The sequence below is a fragment of the Hoplias malabaricus genome, chromosome 11 (genome assembly GCF_029633855.1).
Source record: "Hoplias malabaricus isolate fHopMal1 chromosome 11, fHopMal1.hap1, whole genome shotgun sequence".
In the NCBI taxonomy this organism is placed as follows: domain Eukaryota; kingdom Metazoa; phylum Chordata; class Actinopteri; order Characiformes; family Erythrinidae; genus Hoplias; species Hoplias malabaricus.
The window spans coordinates 20,126,985-20,148,901 of record NC_089810.1 but is presented as its reverse complement, the minus strand read 5'-3'; the positions used below and the strand labels follow the sequence as shown (position 1 = coordinate 20,148,901).

Below are 21,917 nucleotides of genomic sequence, written 5' to 3'. Positions count from 1 at the left end.
CACAGTCAGTGATGATTTGGAGTGCCATGTCATCTGCTGGTGTTGATCCACTGTGTTTTCTGAGGTCCAAGGTCAAAACAGCCATCTACCTTGAAAGTTTTAGAGCACCTCATGCTTCCTGCTTCTGACCAACGTTATGGAGATGCAGATTTGATTTTCCAACAGGATTTGGCACCTGCACACACTGCCAAAGCTACCAGTACCTGGTTTAAGGACCATGGTATCCCTGTTCTTAATTGGCCAGCAAACTCGCCTGATCTTAACCCCATAGAAAATCTATGGGGTATTGTGAAGAGGAAGCTGCAATACACCAGACCCAACAATGCAGAAGAGCTAAGGCCACTATCAGAGCAACCTGGGCTTTCTTAACACCTGAGCAATGCCACAGACTGATCGACTCCATACCATGCTGAACTGCTGCACTAATTCAGGCCCAACTAAGTATTGAGTGCTGTACATGCTCATACATTTCATGTTCATACTTGTCAGTTGGCCAGCATTTCTAAAAATCTGTATTGGTCTTAAGTAATATTCTAATTTTCTGAGATACTGAATTTGGGGTTTTCATTAGTTGTCAATTATCATCATCAAATTAAAAGAAATAAACACCTGAATATATCAGTTTGTGTGTAATATAAAAGTGTCATGATATTCTAATTTTATGACCAGCACCTGTATTTTATTTATATATTATATACATACATAAAATTAGAATATTGTGAAACTTTTAAGTGTGTGTGTGTGCCTGTGTGTGTATGTATATATATATTAATAAAATTAACAATGGCCTTATTCTTTGGATCCCATAAGGTTCAGAACCTTGAGACATGCAAATCATCACTAAACACAATCTGGCTTTCATATATTCCAATCATAAAGCGAAAAAAGAAAATACTTCAAACCATGTGAAGGGCATTAAAACTAACTCTGAATGCTGAAATTAACCACTGCATTTAAAAAAGTAACATTCAAGTCCAAACGTATTCCAATAATATATTTGGTTTACCTGCCAGAGATATGACACCAATGTATACAGTAAATATTCAGTTTATTACTCTATCAAACAGTCATTACAAAACCTATCACGCACATTCTCTCTCTCTCACATAAACACACTTATGTAGCAAATTTCTTTTGTTTGACTGGTGCTGGCAGTTGAGCTACAATGTCCAACAGAGGGCGCTCTACCACCACCAGAGACTGATCCTCCATCAAGTCCACAAGCAGCAGGTCCTGTAAGAGTAAGAACAGGTTTACAAAAGGAAATTGAGGGGTGGGGGGGGTCATTGTATAAGATGTTTGTGCAGTGCAGTCTGATTGATGGCCATTTTCAAATCAAAAGCATTTATGGCCAATTTTTCCAAAATGTCTCAAGAAGTCAGATTTAACCTCCTAATGCTTCTGAGCTGACTGTATATCAGAAGACCCTAAAACAAGACTGCATTTAAAGGTTTAAAAGTGGTTTGAAAAACCTGTATTTCATTGTTTTAACCAAGTTGTAAACACATTAACAGTTATTAATAAACTTTTGTAACAGAGAAAGGCCAGGAATAGAAAGATGTGAAGCTGACAGGGTTAATGCCAACTAATGGAAAAGACAGGTCAGTTTAACTGTACATGGATGCGGGTTCACTCTGGCAAACAACAGGTCACTGTTACGTTTACTATGTATTATAACTGATTATTACTTAGTTTTAATGTGTTTATAACCTAATTAATGACAATTAAACAGATTTTAAATCACTTATAAACCTTTATAAATGTAGACTGAGGTGGTACCTCAGAAGCAAAGTAAATCCCTTCTGTTACATCACAAACAAGATTAACCTGCAATCTGACATTACTCTTGGCTTTTAAGACAGAAAAGGTGGATATTCTGGCAAAAAAAAAATCTTAATTTAAATATTTTAAATCATAAAATTAACAACAGATTTTCTCATTTCATTTAAATTCTGCTAGATATAAAGAATGTTACTCAGAGCCCCTCTAAAAACAGATTTTCCATAGTATGTCTGTTTAGTAAAAATGCACAGCACTCACCTTGTAGGTCTTGCTAACTTTAAAAGCATGGGCATGCTTTTTCCTTTCCTTCTCTGGCAGGCTCCTCAGGGTCAGCTGATTGTAAAACTGACTTGTCTGATCAGGGAGAGGCTGTTTGGGGGGGGGGAAAAACATTTGAAAACATCTACAGAGAAAAGTTGTCAGAAACAATGGGGCATCAGCAATTGCTTGGTTTTAACTGAAACTGTCATATTTTAATTTTCAGTACCTCTTTAAGATATAACTAATAACTGACATCAAAAAAGCTTAGTATTAGGACTTTCTTACCAGGGTTTGGTCAATGATGCAGAACATGTAGGCATCATGCAGAATAACGTGGGCAGGGTTTTTGGGATTGAATGTGACATTAGTAACAGGTGTCTCTCTTTCCAACCACTTAACATGAAGACCATCCTTCTGCAGCATTCGGCTCCAGTCAGTGTACTGCTTCTCTTCTATAGAAAACTCAAAGATCTGAAAGTAAAAGACACTGCATTACCTGATATGCTTTGATGCATATTAGGCGAAAGGAATTCATGGAATATATATATATATATATATATATATATTCAGTAATAAGTCTGGCATTAAAATGCTACAGCCCATGCTTCACAGTAAATATTCTGTTCTGAACCAACATACAACTAAACACACATTTATGAGACAACATGTTATTTTTGTATGGTGCTGTTTTCTACTATAGAGAGCACTTAAGGAGATTAAAACGTGCAAATGTAGTATCAATCAGAATTTATGAATACACCTGACATGCAGAAAGAAGATGCAAGAGCTGAATACCTGCCGATCTACATGCACCATGAACAGGTTGTTTGTGGTTGGGTGGATGGCTATGGCACTGACTCCAGAGCTGTAAACAGGCACGGTGCATCGGGACTGAAACACAAAGTATCAGAGCATGATTTATAGCACATCATTTTCTAGTCATTCAGTATCAAGGTCTGTTATACTGCTGAAATTTAGAAGAGTACTGGGTGTGAACATGGTCCAGTGCACTTAGTTACACTGTGATTTAACGTCTAAAATACACAACAAAAAAGCCGCAAGGGAAACATAAAAGCACTTAAAACACAAGCGCATATAGAATATTCAAGATGCATCTGAATCTTTAAACATTCCATAATAAGCAGGGGAACTTGTTACCAGAAAAGGCAACATGACTGGGTTCAAAAGAGCCTCCAACAAAGGCTCACACTTTACAAGCAAAGATGGGTTTTGGCTTAAATCTTTGTGTCAGTGCAAGATTTCACTATATCTCTATTGTACATAAAACTGTAAAAAGATTGATGTAACCAAATCTCTGTGTAGAGCAACACTATTGAAGTGTATATCCTTTGAGCCCTTGGACATCATGGAAGGAGAAAAAAGAAAAAAAAAACTCTCAATCCACTGTGAAACACATCTAAATGGGCTTAGGATCACTCTGGAAAACCCTTGTCACAAAACAGTCCCCTACTACAGAGTGGGCCATTTATATGGATACACCTTAATAAAATGGGAATGGTTGGTCATATTAACTTCCTGTTCATGGCACATTAGTATATGGAAGGGGGGAAACTGAAACTATGGATACTGGAAACCTGTGCTAGCAATCCTCCTGCGGTGTTGCTATCCGTGTGTGAAGAGTGGGAGAAGAGGGTTGCATTGATAATTGAACACAATGGGCAGCACTTAGAACACATTTTATAAGTGGTCAGAAACTTGTAAATAACTCATGAAAGAATAAAGTTACGTTAAAACTAATTGTTTATCTTGTGAAATTTCCAATAAGTTTGATGTGTCACATGACCCTCTTCCCATTGAAAAAACAAAAAGTTGGATCCAAAATGGCCAACTTCAAAATGGCCACCATGGTCACCACCCATCTTGAAAAGTTTCCCCCCCTCCCATATACTAATGTGCCACGAACAGGAAGTTAATATCGCCAACCATTCCCATTTTATTAAGGTGTATCCATATAAATGGCCCACCATGTACATCAAGCTCTCTGGGCTCAAAATCATCTCGGATGGTCCAAATGTAGAAACATTTGTTTACGTTTAATTAAAAAAAAATTATAAAAAAATGGGTTGTGTTTTACATGTTAATGAAAAATTTTATCCATAATGTTATAAGCAATAGATGCAAAAATCCAACATCTCTCATGATATGGGCAGAACATATAGATCTAGATCTTATATTGGGAAGGCCATGGTCATTTCAAGAAGACATGTGCTAAAGACATCATAAAGACAAGAATCAGACAACAATAACCAGACTATTGAGCATTTTTTTCTTCAACTGTATGGAACCTCTAACTCTCAAACCAGCCTCAGACGTGAAACTCCCCTGAGACTAACAAAAATTCTGGGAAGTATTTTAAATGTTCTGGACCTGACTTTGCCACCTCTAAATGTAAATACTCGGTAGCAGCTTCATTAAAGACAAAATATTACCTTCATTTTTTTCAAGTTGTAGACTTCAACTACATGGTCACTGTTTGCAGAGGCCAGCCATTTCCCATCCTCGCTGACTGCTAACAGATGAACGGCCTGGGCAGATCCTTGAAAAGATGCAAGTACTGCATGTCAAACATTTGTAATACAGATTTAGAGACAACCCAATTTCTAGACATCCCTAGAAAACATGTATGGCTCACCTGACTTAGGTTTGAGTGTACATGTAAATTTGTACCCAGATTGGTTCAAATTTAGCACATGTACTGAACAACTGGATGCCACAAACATGTGGGAGGAGTCTGAAGAGAAGCAAATCTGAGTGGCTGAACTGAGAACCTTTGGAAGACTGCACACCTAAAACAAAACCAAACCAAAAAAAACATTCAAACTTGTTGCTCAACTTTAGGGTGCCAAGAGTAACTTTACAAAGTAACTTTACAAACAAGAGCAAAAGTTTAGCTAGATTTAAGTCTGACCACAATACAGAGGTATAATCTATGCACTTGGGATTGTACGCAAATATATATTGATAGCAGTAAACTTTCCATTTGTTGTCACTTTTGCAGATTCATCAAACCCTACCTGGACCAAAAATTCCAGGAATTTCCAAACAGCAAGTTTGCCACACAAAATGTCCTATACTGAATCCATGCAGATGAAGCGATTTGCAGCATACACTGCTGTAGCCTCCCACCTTTTTACAGATCTTACATCTCTCTATTCAGCACTCATTCATTATCTATGTGCATCTATACTGAACAATACTGATCATTTTTGGTAGATATGTCATTACTCCTTTAACAATAAAGTGCAATATTTTACATTGTTGATCTGTTTTAAATGTAATCTAGAAATTATCCCCATTGACACAGAGGACCAAATGTACTTTGAAACATGCCTTGGTGATGCTGAGATTGTTGTTGTCGCTGTGTAGTCTGTATAGCCGGAAACTGGCCACTGTTGAGTATGAAATCCACTCCCCACATGGTGACACTGCACTGCAGCAAATGTGATCATCGCCCTATGGTCCCAAAGAAAACAAGTTGAATGATACTACAGCATGCATGTAACACCTAGTCATGAAACGTGATGCAAAATTATTACACCAAAAAAACATAAAAAGACCAAGTGATCTCTAGTAAGTTCTGAATGGAGGACAATACATGTATTCAGTTTACCTTTATCTTCAAATGAAGTAATTTCTCTGGCTTCTTTTTAACAGGCAAAACACTTCCAGTAATTCCTGAAAAAAAAAGAAAATATTCTAACAGCTGAAACCATTATGTTTGTTTTCACTCTTATTTTTGATCAACTTTCACTCACCATTTCCATCACTCTCCCCCAGTCTCCAAAGCTCCAGATGGGCAGGATACTGAAACAGCAGCAGGCCAGCCTTTTTTGCACATGACACTAAGCGGCGCTGTGTAATGGAAAAGAAGCATTATAACACACAGAACACATCCGAGTTGAATCAAATGAGCTTTAGGGCTGAAGCAAGGACTCACATGGGGGAACTGTATTTTGTGCAAGGCGGAATCAAAGCCCTTCTCATCAATTTTGCCCAAGAAAGGTCTCACCACAAACTGCGTATCCATACCTGAGAAGGGAGAAGACAAGGTTTGATTCACAAAACATTATATAATGAAGAGGCGACAAAATAATTAAATGGCTAGTTATTTTAAAAATAACTTTACATTTTATGAAACTAAACTCACCGCCTGATACAACAGCTGTGTTGATCTCCAAGACAGCACGGACATCGTGTGTGTGGTTCTTAAATGTTCTGGTTCGAACCCACTCTTTATCCTGCATGCCTAGCACCAAAGAGAGGAACTGGAATTGTACTACATTTCCCTCTGAGGTTCCTGCAACTAGACTGGTCTCATCCTGGGGAAAAAAAAATTAAAAAATCAGAAAAAGACTTCAACACTCAGGTTTTCATTTAACATTTGATACTTTAACAGAAGAGAGAAAAAAACTAACAAACAAACAGCAAGTTTGGAGATACAAAATGAGCATCTAGAGAACAAAGCACAAACATCTATCAGCATATGAAAATCTGACCTCCTCTTGCTGTTCAAGAGTCTACTAGTGCCATCAAGTGGCCATCCACTATTTAAATCTAGGAACCAACTAAATATACTGCAATGTTCTGCACAGAAAACTGGTCAGTTATATCTGTAATATTGACCACAGGCTTAGATGCAAAAATGCATCCTATGCCAAAAGAAAAAAATAAAATAAATAAATTAAAACATGAAAAGGAATATAAATTAACACATTTAGCTTCTCACCTGTGAAACTGATAATGTCAGCACATCCCACTCCGTGACCTGATGACTTTTAGTCAACGTTCCAGTCTGGCTGTCCCATATTTTAACTTTACCAGATGAGTCTCCACTGATGATGGTGCCATCAGAGAGGTAGATCACGCTCCAGACCACACATTCCTTTCTTCGTGAAGCTCCTATTCTACGCTCTACCAGTAACCTGTGTACTGAGTGACCTAAGCCAGAAAACAACAAAACGTGACCCATTCTTTCCCTGTAGACATTTACCATTTGTTTATTAGTAAAACTCTTACAGCAATAAAAATAATATTTATCATTCATCCCTACCATCAGCCAAAATTCATTAATAATTACAGAGACCATAACTACGATATCCTCATACCCCCAAATTACCTGTTTCAGTATCAAAGACTCGTATCATATCCATCATCCCTGCAACAATTTTTGTGCCAGAAGAATGCCAGGAGAGGGAGACAATGCGTCCTTTCTGTTTCGTCAGATTCCTTTCAAATTGTATTTTATCTTCCAACAATGCAAACAGTTTCACAGTCCCATCTTCACACCCTACCTGTATGAGGCACAAACACAAGAATGCAGTTTATTACATTTCAAGACATCAGTCTCTGTCAGTCAACAATATACAATAACTCTTTTGTGTCAATCTGACTTTCTTCATTAGAAAACACTCCTCACATTATGCTCATAACCTGTGAGGTTTACATCCATTTAGTAAAGTAGAATATATTGAACCAAATGAATAATAATACTTACTGCTAGATGGGTGCCTTGTTTGTTGCTTGTTATGGTCCATATGGGGCCTCCATATGCATTTATTGTGTATTTCTTTCTGTTGTTTTCGAGATCGTATTCAACAATCTCTTCATTTAAACCTGCACTGAAAAGACGATCCCCAACCCAGGTCAATGCTTCAGTAGCAGCTTGTTCTCGTCCAGGAATCACCTATAAATGGAAGCATATTTATTCACAAGACATAATGCACTCTAACACTAGGGCTCTATTTAATTTGCATTTAGACCTTGAACAACCAAAGACATTTACTCAAAGGCAATGGGTGCTTTTACTGATACAACCATGTCAGTGTCTATTTTCATAAAGCTGCAGGAATTACCTTCATGTTCTTAGCAGTGGATTATTCCAAACCAGTCTTAGTATTCATTCATTCATTCATTGTCTGTAACTGCTTATCCAGTTCAGGGTCCACATTAATAATAAAAATAAATAAAAATAAAACCTGAAAATACCATTAGATAATACTTCCAGTGCTTTATGAAGCATGCCAGACTGCCCGTTTTGCCAGTGTTTTGGTTACTTCTGAATGGTCTAACGTGTGTTTATGCAGTTCACAAGCTTTACACAATGTTTTTACATTTTCCTTATACCTTGTTAAAATAAAGAAGATACTAGAGGTTATAATTAAAATGACTGTATGACAACGTGACCAACCTTTTCTTGATAGTAGCGGTCTTTGCAGTTTACGATTTCAACAGAGCCATCCATCCGGGCCACAGCAATCCTGTCCCGCTGTGGCTGAAAGGCCAGAGCCCGAATACCCGCAGGCATGTAGTCAAAGAACCGGACACGGTGCACCTTAAACTCTCCCATTACGGATCAGCAAAAAACTAATGGGTGGGGGGAACAAAAAATACATACTTTCACTTAGACTTAAGGAAATGTAACTAAAGCATGGATCCACACAATTAAGAGGAATTCCAGATATTTCTGAGAATGTCCTACTGATTGGTTTGGTGTCAAACTATTGTTGAGAAATTTGCTAAATTTACCTTACTATTTTTTACAAGCAGCCCTGACAATAATAACACACTGATAAATCAGTAATGGTAAGTGTTCTTTGCCTCACAGCAACCAGCACGGAAAGTGTGTCTGAACACAACATCGTGATTTAACAACGAATTAACTGGTGAAATTCCCCTTTCACTGTTTAACTACTGATCAAGCTCAAATGGTTTCCTGCGGCCTGTTTTGTGCATAAAAAAATAGTTTCCATGCCAAAATAGTGTGATTTATGCCTAATATATGAACAGTTATATACAACCATGGTTTGTATGACACCTTATTTCTAATGTAGTGTCCTGTTTGAGAGCCGAATCCTTAGTTTCAGGATAAACGGATTACTCTGTGTAGGGAGAGGGGGACCTTCTGAGATTCAGCCTCAGAGTTTGTCGCTAGGAGAAATCATCTCTGTGAAATGATAATGACCTATAGCTGCATTTATAGTCAGTAGTGTTTAAATTAAGTAGGTACATATAAAAGGAGCCACTGTGCTGCTGCTCTACAGGTAAACATTGAAGAGTAAACACATAAAAGAACACCGCGGAGACGCGCAGAGAGATTCGGCGAATCCCGGTGAAGGAAGGTAGTGTTTGTACTCACCGTCACCGTTTAATTTATTTTGTTTTAGTAATAAACCGTTGTATATCAGTTCTTCTCCTCTCGCGCAGCTCCACACGCTGCACCGCCGCGTACACCACGTTGGAAACCTCACACCAGGACGTAACTCCACCGCTTAGGACATAAAAGTCTCAGTGATAATATTAATTTGCTTTAATCTCGTAAAATATCTCATATAATTTCATACAATTCATTTTACAAATAATAATATTTACATTCGTTTTGCTGTGTTTTTTTAAGTTTCTTTAAACGTTTTATTAAAATTTATTTTAAAATGAAGTGACTTTGAATTTGTAATTGCGCCCCGGATTTTGAACGCTTTACACAAGCCAAGACTCAGCCCAAACCCACGCCAGAGCTGCGCGGGGCCTGTCACGTGGTTTGGTGAAAATAATTGGAAGGGGCCAGTCTTCGGCCTTGATTCCCTTTTTGTGATTGTGGTGATTATTTTTAGACTAAACCTGATTGAAAAATATTTAAAGAGTCAAATTCCATCACTTTGGTTTCACACTTTTATCCCAGATTTATAAATGTTTTCTTGAGCATGTAGTTTTTTATATAAATATTTCTGTTTTCTCTCTCTCTCTCTCTCTCTGTTTTTTTTTTAAACAAGATATTTTATCAAAAAATATTTTACAAAAAAACCTTACTAACCAGAAACAAAAATTTCAACAAAACTTTATAGACATTTACTGGGTATATAAAGTTCGCGTAGGTTTTGGTTACTTTGAGGGGCGTTCCGCCACCAGAGGGCGGCATTATATCACCTACTGAGCCTCAGAGCATAACGACCCTGTATTTGATTGTGTTTCTGTAAATTTGGATTTAAGTTTATTCTAAACAGAAATTGTCTTTTATTTTGTAGAACCTCTGTGTACTGCAATATAGATTTATTTTGACTTTTGTGGTCTCACCTACCGCAATCTCCCACCGATTAATCTGCATCACTGAAACACGAATTCCCAATTTACAAACATGACACCGAATTTTGGTAACAATAATTGCATTTTTTTTTATATAGTTTTATAACCAAGATGCTCCGCTTGCAGCTAACAGCGAATATTGGACTGCATTCTACTTAATATCACCTTGTCCTGGGACACAAACCAGCAAGATAATAACTTCCATTTTGTTTCAACTTGAAACATTTGCATGCATTCATCCATGTAGAAAGCAGCAAAATACACAGCCAAATTCCCACGCTGGTCACTATTTTTAATGATAATATTAATTTCACAGATACAGACAGTAGAACTTTTATTTGCTTTTTCATTAGCTTTCTTATCCTTTTCGTTTTCTGTGTCCCTATGTTATATGTCTTTAGGCCTGAATCACATTTAGACCTGAACCACTGAATATCTGCTGATTGTTCTAACATAAAGCAAATAAAAATACAGTTTGATGTAACATGTATTTTTATCTAGAGCAGTGTACTGTAGCACTTGGGCTCCTGGGTTCAATCCACCTGATGTGTCTGCCTGGGATTCCTCCAGGTGATCTAGTATCCTCTCATAATCTAAATCACGTGCTGATAAGTTTTTTGTTTGTTTGTTTGTTTTTGGAAATCCTTTCACAACTGTGAGTATTTGGGTGAGTGTGTGCTGCCTTGAATCATTGGATACAAGGCAGTAACAACCCTTGTACAGGGTGCTAGCCCATCAGAGCCACCACACACTCACAAATTCCCACATAACTACGGACACTTTCAAATAGCCAGTCCACCTACCAATGTGTGTTTTTATGAATTATGAGAGAAAATCAGGCATAAAAAAATAAAATAAAAATCAGCACAGACAGGAAAACCACTAAACTCCTCACCTGTCACCTGAGGTAGGGCTCAAACCCAGTGGTGGACTCAGGCTGAAAAAAATTAAAAAGGGCGGCTAGTGCATGACACAGGGCCCCACTAGCATGCCACAGCCTATGATGTAATGCTATAAGGACACTTCTTAAGACACATAATGTAGAGGGCACGCCATCATAAATCTTTGTAAGAAATGGCACCAAAGAGGGCACTCAATTATCTCTTTGCCATGTGAAGTGCAACCAAAAGAACACTTTGTCTTGTTTTTGCAATGTTCTTAGCAGTTTTTCAACCTTGGGAGCATGAGGAGACGTGTTCACACCCCTCCACACCAACCCCCCAACCCCCCCCCCCAGAGACCATCCATGAGAACTGTATAAGAGTAACACTACTTCTTGCACCACTGTGCTACCCTAAATAAAATTGACAAAATAAATGTTAGCCGTTTAAGATAGAAGTAAAGATGTGGAGAGAGAGAAATGAAAGGTGTACAACGAAAAATGGACAAGGAAATAGGTGAAGAGTAAGGAATAGAGAGACATTTAGAAGAAATTGTGAATAGAAGGAGACTACCTTGAGTGATGGCATCGTCCACCCACTCTCCACTGTTTAATTTAATTGTACAGTATAATTGGGTCAAATTTCAATGCAGTGACGTGGTGCTTTAAGAGAGAGAGAGAAAGAAAGAGAGAGAGAGAGATGTGGGTGGAGGAGTTATGAAAGGCATATTTTTTTTCTCTTGTTCCGGACTGAAATGAGGGACTGCTGGGCACATTGCAGAGCCAAACACAACAAAACAGAGGAGAGAGCAGCACTGCACTACTACCTTCAATAGAAGAACATACAGCAGACGAACCTATACCATGAGCTGTAAGACCCATCTGGACCTCTGCTTCCAGAGAAGCTGAGAGGAACTGAAGGATTCTTCAGAGAAGGTAAGACTCAGTGGGTATGACTGCTGACTTGCTGGTGTGAGTCTGTGTATCTGCTGTAGGCTTTTGGCTGCTGATGATTTGTCATGCAGTGCCCCAGCAGTGTCTGTAGGGCTGGCATCAATGATCATGTTTGTAATCAAAAAAATGTATTAATTGTTTTGACGATTAAGTAAAAGCCACTGAATAATAACCATCCTTGCACAGACTTTAAAATAAGAAATAAAGCTCTGAAAAGACACAAATGGGAATTTAAAATATGCTTTATCCCTGTACAAGTTTAATCATTTTTTTCAGTTTATTCAGAAGATATCTTTTAAAACAATTATTGAATCCATTAATCATGATGCTAGCCCCAGATGACTGTTATACACAGTGCTGTCATTCTGATGGCTCACTTTGGTGCCTTTGTATAGAATAATGAGATTGGTCCAGGTCAATGTAAGCTCTTGTTACTGTAACGTATTGTCCTCACAATAGCAGACACTGTATCACCATCCCCGTCCTGCAGCAGCTACAGAAACATTGCCCTGTGCTCTGTCTTGGAGCACAGTGGGATATTGTGCAGGCCCACACTGATTGTGTGCTGAGTGGGAGAACTGTAGTTGTGGTTGCTCATGTGATGAAGGAGTGATGAATATAAATGGATGGTGCTCAGAAACTAATTTAGGCAGATAAAAAAAAATCCAGACATTGTTTTATGAGATAAACTTTCAGTTTTTAAAAATGAATACAGGGGTGAAGATGCACAGGCAGTAATATGTAAATCAACATATACCCTAAACACTTCACTCTCTTCAGATATATACTTTAAGATACTGGGTCTATTTTCCATTACACATAAAACACTGAACTGTAGATTAATCCGTTTTTTAATGAATATAGCTATGTTCTATCCCCAGATTTATGGCAAACTGACCCCAGGTTCCGATCATCATCACTGGAAAGAAATCTGAATTAGCTTCCAGCACAGCGAGCCATGTAAAATCAAATTACAACTTTACTTCACATTTACATTAATTTATACAACTATTAAATAAGATGTGGAATGCCTCTTTAAACATTGGTTTGTAAACAATGGAACTACACAGTCACTGTTTATGGACTGAACAGATTTTACTTGTGCTGGTTGATTAAATCTGACCTGTAGTCCAGGTCACTTCTCTGCTATGGAATGGCAGTGCTCTAACCCTCACCATCAGCTGTCTGGGCCTTGCCTGAAACAAACATTACCAAAAATACAGAGACAGTGCCTTCATTTTATTCATGACACAGCTGCTTCATAAGACCCTGGGAATGAAGCCACTGTGGTCGAGTTTAATTAAGACCACAACATTACATAACATGCATATAAAGGCATCTGTGACGCATGGCATACATTTGGCAAAAGGGAAACATTTGTCAAGCAACTCTTTTGAGTTCTTTGTTGGTTATTGAGGAGAGTGAGGTTGCATTTGAGGCACAGGGACTGTAGCGGTAAATCCAGATGTGAGATGAGACTTTACACTGCACCATTCCGTTGAGCAGCAGTAGGGAGAAAAAATTGTTTAATAGGAATTTCTTTTATTATTATTATTTATTTGGCCTTTCACTTTTTGCAGCTTTCACCCTTTTCTGGACATTTAATTTGAGTTTTTTAAAGAAGGATGCAGGAAATATTTTTCCACAGCCCCAAAGTTCAGTCTTAGAAGTTGGTAGCCAGTCCTGGGTCTTCTGGAATCACTGGGTGCAAGGCAGGAACACACCCTGGACAGGATGCCAGTCCATTACAAGGCATCGCACACGTACCAACATACTACTTTGTGGTTGCATGTTGTTTTTCCTGAGTGTATCCCAAGCACATTTAATGATTTTGAGGTCTTGGCTCATGCAATTTTATTATTTTTTATTCAGTCTCTTCGGAAATGTAACATAAACTTGACTGGAAGATAAATAAATGAAAGATGGCCTCTGATGTTAGTATGCATATATAGCCTGGGAGTAAAATGCTTAAAATGATTTTGGAATTGTGTATGAAGCTTTATAAAAATAGCACAGGCTAATATATTTTACATGATCTCACTCCAGATTATTTGGTACTGATGTATTTTGGGAGTCTGATGAATGCCAAAGGTAATGCTATATTATGAGCTGTTGAGCTTAGTAATAAGTGATATGCAGTTTAACAAATAGACCTAAAGGGGATGCCCCCTAAAAGCCTCTCAGACATCCGTTATCCTCTTAATCTCTCATGCCGGTGCTGAATATATCATTGTTCCTAATTGTCTAGGGGTTTCCTGGGACGGTGACCATATGGCTTCATATGGGGCGTGGGGGTGGGGGGCATGTTTACAATAAATTCTCATTGGATATGTGACATGGAGCAGCATATGTGTTCAGGCTCAGCACATTTAACAGCTGACCTTGATCTGTTGTGTCAGTGCACTATTGAAACAGACCCTGAAACTGAGGCATTAACTTTTTAGTCACAGTATCTGAAATATGTGCTTTAACAAGAGAAATGGTACTATGTCTATAGGGCATGCTTTCATTTTTCCTGAACTGTGGGTAAATATTTAAAAAATGTTTAAGTTAGTTGAACTTTTCAAGCCACACTGAGTCATTTCTTTATGCATTGTGCTGAGTTATGTTGTACAGTAGCTCAGTCAAGGGCTGATGATTTCTGCCTGCTTCCCTGCAGCCTGCTGACGTGGACAATTCAGATATTCTTATCCACCAGACAGATTTACTGTCTTGCCCTTGTCTTTCTTCAGCTTCGTTTCAAAACCCCCAATTATGCTGCATCTTCCAACCCTGCGGCTGCCTTCCCCACAGCCTGAAGCCACTCAGCATTCCGCTAGACCACTCTTTTTGTCTCAGGAGCTGTGTATGGTGCCACTGGATGTTGCATGGCCCACCCACACTATTCCGGGGCAGCTTTTGTCCGGAGTGAGTGCTTCCAGCCAAGGCTGTGTCTGTACCCAGTGGCTGGACCTTGTTTGTCTGAAGCTTAAGCAGTACACTTGGAGAAAACACAATGTTTATGCAACCACAAGGGCTCTTCGTTTAATAAAGGATCTTCCACGCTGGCGTGAACCCTGTTTAGACGAGCTGCCTCAGAAAAGCTTAGTTTAAAATTAGCAAATGCCAACAGGGATGTCACCATATGGTATAAATCCTTGGTGAACTGTCATATGCATATGGTGTGCAGGATTATGTAATACTTGACTTGAATTGAAGTGACTGCCCTAGCTTAGGCTTAGGATTCTAGGCTAAAGTTAGGCTTAGAGTTAAGCTCAGGATTTTATTGTAATATGATGGGAAGTTAGAGCAGGGTCTTGTTCTTATATTATGGGACCACTAAAAACATTAAAGGCAGTGGTGGACAGTAATAAAGTAAATATAATTCGATACTGTACTTAAGTAATATTTTCATGTATCTGTACTTTATTGAAGTATTTCCATTTTTACTTTAACTCCACTACATTTCGAAGTCCATCCATCCATGCATCCATTATCTGTAACCGCTTATCCAGTTCAGGGTCGCGGGGGGTCCAGAGCCTACCTGGAATCACTAGGCGCAAGGCGGGAATACACCCTGGAGGGGGCGCCAGTCCTTCACAGGTCAACACAGACACTCACACCTACGGTCACTTTTGAGTCACCAATCCATCTACCAACGTGTGTTTTTGGACCGTGGGAGGAAACCTACGCGGACAAGGGGAGAACACACCAAACTCCTCACAGACCGGAGCGGGAATTGAACCCACAACCTCCAGGTCTCTGGAGCTGTGTGACTGCGACACTACCTGCAGCGCCACTGTGCCACCTATATTTCGAAGTCAAATATCTTAATTTTTACTCCACTACATTTTGAAAATCGGCCGTTCCTTTTGGTTTATGTGTGGGTAAAATCGTAACATGTCTGAACAAATCTCCCGGCTCTACACTGCTCTCTGCGTGGCTCCGTTGCCAGGAAACACATAGATACAGTTGGAGCGCTAAAACAAGCAAACTTTTTTTTTGCCTAAAACCAAGCAATAAGAAAGACAGAGTTTTAATTTTAACAGTTAAACTGAAATTGTAAACTGTTTAACAGACATAGTTTAAAAGCCCGTTGAACCAAGAGTGGCACAAGAGTCTTTTGTGTTGATAATGTGTTGATTAAGCATGAGTCTTGTTACAAAAATGATAACAGCTATTTAGAACCATAATAAATTATTGTACATTTATTTTCGTTACATTTGAGTACATTTTGAGTACATTTAAGTACATTTGAAGGTAAATACTTTTGTACTTTTACTCAAGTGGAGATCTAAATCGAGGACTTCTACTTTTACTGGAGTAATATTTTACATTGAGTATCTGTACTTTAACTCAGGCTTGTGTACTTTGTCCACCACTGCTTAGACGTAATTAAAAGGGACATTTTGAAGAATAGGAGAATTAAATCATTGCGCAAATCATTTCATCAGCCACGTGGGGTCAGAAGTTTTGTTATTTTAGTGTGTTGTCACGCTGCAGTGAGACTGACTTTCCTGAGACATCACAGAACAAATAAGTGAGAAATGAGAGAGGAAGGATAACATCTGATAGAAGCATTTGAAGCAGGTCAAATGTAACAAATAGCTTCTTGCAAGATAAAGCCCTTCTGCTTGAATAAAAAGCTCAAAGGGATTCTTTCTAAATAGAATTTACAGTTTTCCCTTCACCCACAAATATATTTGATCAGTGTAGTTAATTTCCCCTTTTTAAATTTGATTTTTTTATCTTTGTAAGATCATCACTGAGGGTGCTGCACAAGGTTAGCACTGTCTAAACTCTATGCTTTAATGATGCAATTTGACGGAGGTGTGAGATCATTTGGGCATGCGGTTTTTCATTGAGTCTGATGGACGTTTTTGGTTTAGGTTTACAATCTGAATTGAAAACTTACATGAAAACTGCATGTGTTTCAAGTTGTTAAGTAACATAATCTAAATCTAGGACTGCATTGTTTTGGTAAAAAATATTTTATTAGATTTGCACTAGAGCTGTAGAGCTAATGTATTTATCAAATAATTCAACTTATACCAGATAAATTAGCATTAGCATAACTAAACAAGATATCTAAGTGTACAACTAGAGTACCAAATCTATTTTCCAACATGTCAAACATGATTTGATTGATTGGCCATATATGTGTTAATGGAATACGGTGTCAGTATGATATTATTGCTTTAATGTAGCTTGTTTATACATGTTTGAAAACCCTGCGCCAAGTTTATGGAGGCATGTGTCATGTGTCTGACCTAGTGTAAAACTGATGAGCTTGAGAAGAGACCTGTCTTTCCCTCAGCTCTCACTCTGTCTACCTGACTCTGCTCTTTTTCCCCTTTAATCCGCAGTCTCGGCTCAGGCCCAACACAGGGAGAGAGAGATTACAGGGGTTACGCAGTGTTACACTGTCTGTCAAACTGCAGAGCACAAAGCAAACCCGGCTCAAGTGTGCTAAGCACTGGGTCATGCTCTCTCTAAACCACCCCCACCCCCCACGTACACACATTTACTCATTCAAACTGTCTCTTTCTGCAAGGCCTTCGATATTTATTTATCTTTCCCACTTTGTCTCTCTCTCTCTCTCTCTCTCTCTCTCTCTCTCTCTCTCTTCTCTCTCTCTCTCTCTCTCTCTCTCTCTCTCTCTCTCACACACACACACACACACACACACACAGAGAAAGAGAGAGGGGGGGTGAGCATTCTCTTTCTTCTGTTTGTTCCCCCACAGAACACGGTGAACTTGTGCTTCTTTCAGTGTGGAAGAATTGGTGGAGTATTAGATAGCCACTGCGAGTCTGGGCCAGACTTCTGCTTTTCCTCTGCTTTTAACACACTTCAAGCTGGGTGCAGTTTCTCAGCCAAGGGCATGTCCAGGACAGGAACAGCAAACCTCCAGCCCAGCCATATAAAGGTGACCAAGCCCACCCTGAGTGAATTGGCATGGCTGGTAGTGTGTGGTTCATTAAAAACTAAATGCCTGTGCTTTTAAGTCTGTGTAAAATGACTCTAGTACCAAAGTGTCGGCCTGTTTAAACTTGAGCAAGGTCTAAGTGCTACAGGTTCTCCCTATCTCTCTCTCTCTCTCTCTCTCTCTCCCTCTCTCTCTCTCTCTCTCTCTCCTCCTGATAGTTCCCACTACCTCCCATGCCCAATGAAAAGATTTAGTGAGCTTCAGTGATCAGTTTGTTAATTCAAAGGAATCTAATTTACACAAATTTCACTTCATCACATGTAGTCAAAATGGGAAAGACATTTTTACCTCTTGAGTTTTTGATTGGAGCTACCAGATTAATTTACCTAGCGCATAATTGATAATATATAACTTCATATCAGGGTGAGAACTGCACAAATAAACCATTTTATTGTTACAGCTGACAAAGGGTGTAGTGTAGCTAAAAAAACAAATGTAGTCCTAAATACTGTTTATTATATGATATACACCAATAACGTAGTAGCTTCAGCCCTTTAAATTATTGGGCTCTGTGTCAGCATTTTTCTTATACTATCATTTTTGCATCATTGTCTTAGCAGATGCTCTCTTTTTTTTCAATCTGTCTGTCTGGGCAGAGAGAACTGGCTTGTGCTCCAGCTGTCATTGCCCCTGTCTATCAAAACACTAGTGAAATCATATTCCATGTGTGTACACTCTGTGCTGTGCTGGCTTCTACATGCATGTGCATGTACTCATGCAAGGGTGCGGCTACTGTATAAAAAAAAAAATAAAAAAATAAGTAAAAAGAAATTTGTACCGGGTGAAGAAAAACCCCAAAAGATAGCCAGCGAAAGTCCTCCCTCACACACAAACACACCCTCTATCCATTCCCTGTGTCTCAAACACTCAAGCAGTATCTGTCCTTTTGTCTAAAGCAATTGAAATCTGTGCCCAGGCATAGGTAGAAGAAGTATCGGATGGAGAATTCCAGTTGTGTCCTCAAACAGCTAACACAATGAAGTGCAGATAATCTGTGACTCAGAGTGTGTGGGAGCTATCTGTCACTTGCCTTCTTCATTTAGGGATATTAAGCTTTCTAATTTCCTCCATACTGCATTTCTTTATTTTAAACCAGTTCATATGAATATGAACATGAATGCAAGGGTGAATGCACAGAAATGTATATCTATAAAAAAAATGCATAAAAAAACATTCGTAAATTTTCCCTGTATGCCTAATATAGTCAGTTGTGTTCAATGCAACACACCTGCGAAAGGTTTATGAATTAATCACATTAATAGACAGTCTCTGAGATTATCAGACCTATCAGTAGAAATAGATAAAGGCCTACTTTTAACAAGGCCTGAAAACTAAGGTTTATTTATACTTTTCTCCATTATATAGGCATTAAGTTGTACATTGTCTTAGATAAATGATAATATATCTAGGTTATGCTGATGGTAACTTTAAGTACATTAGATTTGCAAATCCAGTATACTAAAAAGAACATAAGGATTTTTGCATGATTGAGTACATTTGTGGAAAAGCAAAGTACAAAACCGATCTTTGGCCAAACCATCACTTTTAGTCAAAGCGACTGTGGCCTGGGTAGATGTTTCTACAGAGATCTGACTGTAGATTACAGCAGCAATGTGTCCTAAGATCTCTATCTTTAATTCTGTGGTTACACTTGAATAGAACACCCTCTTGTGTGTTTTGGACAGGATCACTGCTCTCCTCAGGGAGTGGCAAGGCTGTCTGTGGCAAGGCTGTTCTGCTCTCTCAGGCAGAAGTCTGGATATATGCAAGGTATTTTTTCTACTACCTCACAGAGAGAGAAGAACTGAAACATAGGAAATGAATGTAACTTTCAGTAAGAAGCTACAGCACATTTTATGTTCATTAAAAAAAATCTACTTTAACAGCTGTTTACTTTCTTGAGAGTATTTGTTCATAATTATACACCTCCCATGATCCTAAAATCACACAACACTTCATAGGTCACTAACAAGTGCTCCAGTCAGTTGTAAGGCAGGGAATAATACGTGTAATAATCCTATGGTAGAAAGCGAGAGGCTTGTTTCAATATTCAGTACACTCAGACAGACACATGCTGCACCTATAATCTGGCTGTCTGGTTGCCATGAGTTACCAGAATTGTCAAACCTACTTTCCTGGAAAGTAATATTATTAAAGTCTAATAAAATGCCAGCTATGCAGATTATGCCATGTATCTTTACAGAAAAAAAATGCAAAGGCAACAACCAATCATTTTTCTCTTCCCTGTGCATGTGTGAATGTAGAGTGAAGGGTCTAAACCCATCCAGGAACTTTGAGCTTAGAGTTCATGCCTGATATCATTCTGAGCATGGAGAGCCAAGTATGATTCATTCCGAAAGATCTGTTCACCTCATAACAACAAACTTCTGAAATCACTCTTAAAGCCTCAGGCCTGGGCAAGGCCAAGCTGTAAACATCCTCTGCTGTTGCTTGGCACTATGGTTAAGGTCATAGTTTTATCTATAAAATGATCTTGTGGCATTTGTGCTGTTGGGGACTGAGAAGATTACCAATGAGGTTTTAATTTTCTTCCTAAACATTTCCAGAGATCAGAGTTTAAGCGATGAATGTTGGAAATGCATAAATAAACATTCGGTTTAATGTTAAAATGAGGTAGATTGTTAGAAGAGTTTGAAGTGACTGTAGGCAGTATTAGCGTTTTATCAACTTGCATTAACCTAGAACATTTTTTACAAGATACTTTTAAACGATTTGTTGAGTTGAATGCCAAATATAATGGTGCATTTCCAAAAAAGAAAATCAGCAGTTCTCAAAAAGAAAAGTAGCAGTTCTGAACACTAGCATCATGAAATTTCCCAGAATTCTATTTTGGTAGGACTGTGTGGCTCTGTTTGTCCCAGATTTCGCCAGTCTGTGGTTTCTCTGGAAACACATCTTTTGCTACATCTCAGCCATAAAGTGCTATTAACACTGTAACAAAGCTCTCTAAAAGCTTTTACTGTGTACGTTTTTACAATAATCTGAGTGTTTTATAGCATAAACACGATACTGTAGGAGATTTAACTAGAGTTTATACAGTTAACCTTAGTCCCTTGTTTTTTTCTGAACGTATCTATAGCCTTTCTCCATAGTTTCCACTAGTACTCAAATAGAGAAAACATCCCCTCTAAGATGTCTTCAAAAGATTCCCTGTAATAGATTTTTTTTGCTACATCTGTTGCATTACTAAAATCAACAGCAGTATAGTGCCATAGTGATGACGGCATTCTCAGTAAAAAATGCTAAGTTAATGTTTGCCAGTGGGTAATGGTATGAAAAATATTTGCCATGAATTTTTATTAACTTTGAATCAATTTCAAAATCAGAAACAGCACAGTTTTCTTCCCTACATGCCCTTTATGGATTCCTAGTCTTCACTGTTGCATGATATTTATGAGTCATGTTTTGTTCAGGATGTTGGATGCCTAATGCCCAGCTGTTTTTACTGCAGTACATTTTTCGGTTTCAGCAAGAATAATAAGTAAATAAAATATTGGGTGCAGTATTGTGTGATAAAATAGCAAGCTTGACTTCAAGAAATAAACATTTATTTTCTTGGTGCTACAATACATGAAAACATCACTTATAGGTGTATTTCACGATTGTAATCAAAAAACTCGTTCTGCTTCCTCCAGAAGAGGTTTCCTTACCATTCTCAAATTGGTTTGCATGTTCGAAACCGGTCTAATGTGTTTACAAAGCCCCTGTGTCTGTAAATGAATGATAAAACAAACTGGGTTGGTCCAGTATGCTAGTTTTTCTTTCTCTGTGTCTCTGTTCCAGAGTCATCTGGAGATGTATTAGACAACGGACAGAACTCCAAGCATTGAAAAGCATGAACTGAAATGAGGACTGCTCTATTCCTGCTCCATATGTACGTAATATTGATGTATTTTTGCTGTTTTCACTTAAGTTGGTAATGTCTCCAAACTTGGGACACAAAACTAAACAGTT

General features: G+C 38.4%; 2 protein-coding genes across 2 annotated transcripts in view; one reads left to right on the top strand and one right to left on the bottom strand.

Moving 5' to 3' along the window:
• Nucleotides 1-942: 942 nt before the first annotated feature.
• utp4 (UTP4 small subunit processome component) lies at nucleotides 943-9,330 on the bottom strand. The gene is made up of 16 exons (XM_066685123.1): nucleotides 9,200-9,330; nucleotides 8,252-8,427; nucleotides 7,559-7,747; nucleotides 7,181-7,355; nucleotides 6,791-7,002; nucleotides 6,212-6,383; nucleotides 6,002-6,093; nucleotides 5,820-5,916; nucleotides 5,675-5,739; nucleotides 5,395-5,517; nucleotides 4,697-4,850; nucleotides 4,494-4,600; nucleotides 2,839-2,934; nucleotides 2,329-2,514; nucleotides 2,041-2,151; nucleotides 943-1,233 (listed from the first exon to the last, which is right to left on the bottom strand). Exons 2-16 carry the CDS (start codon nucleotides 8,408-8,410, stop codon nucleotides 1,117-1,119), a joined length of 2,055 nt encoding a protein of 684 aa, XP_066541220.1. The 5' UTR covers nucleotides 8,411-8,427; nucleotides 9,200-9,330; the 3' UTR covers nucleotides 943-1,116.
• A 2,503-nt stretch (nucleotides 9,331-11,833) lies between these two features.
• The window catches only part of mical3a (microtubule associated monooxygenase, calponin and LIM domain containing 3a), a 101,362-nt gene continuing 91,278 nt past the window's right edge, over nucleotides 11,834-21,917 (top strand). Inside the window, exon 1 of the mRNA XM_066685122.1 lies at nucleotides 11,834-11,956. The gene's annotated coding sequence lies outside the window, so the exon portion shown is untranslated. The remainder of the gene's footprint in view (nucleotides 11,957-21,917) is intronic.

What these genes read in the sequence shown, in the direction of transcription:
- utp4 (XM_066685123.1), bottom strand. Translation starts at nt 8,410, where the DNA reads ATGGGAGAGTTTAAGGTGCACCGTGTCCGGTTCTTTGACTACATGCCT. An exon ending in ACAAAATACAGTTCCCCCAT is followed by an intron (nt 5,917 to 6,001) that starts GTGAGTCCTTGC and finishes TCCATTACACAG; the next exon opens with CGCCGCTTAGTGTCATGTGC. An exon ending in TACTTCATTTGAAGATAAAG is followed by an intron (nt 5,518 to 5,674) that starts GTAAACTGAATA and finishes TTGGGACCATAG; the next exon opens with GGCGATGATCACATTTGCTG.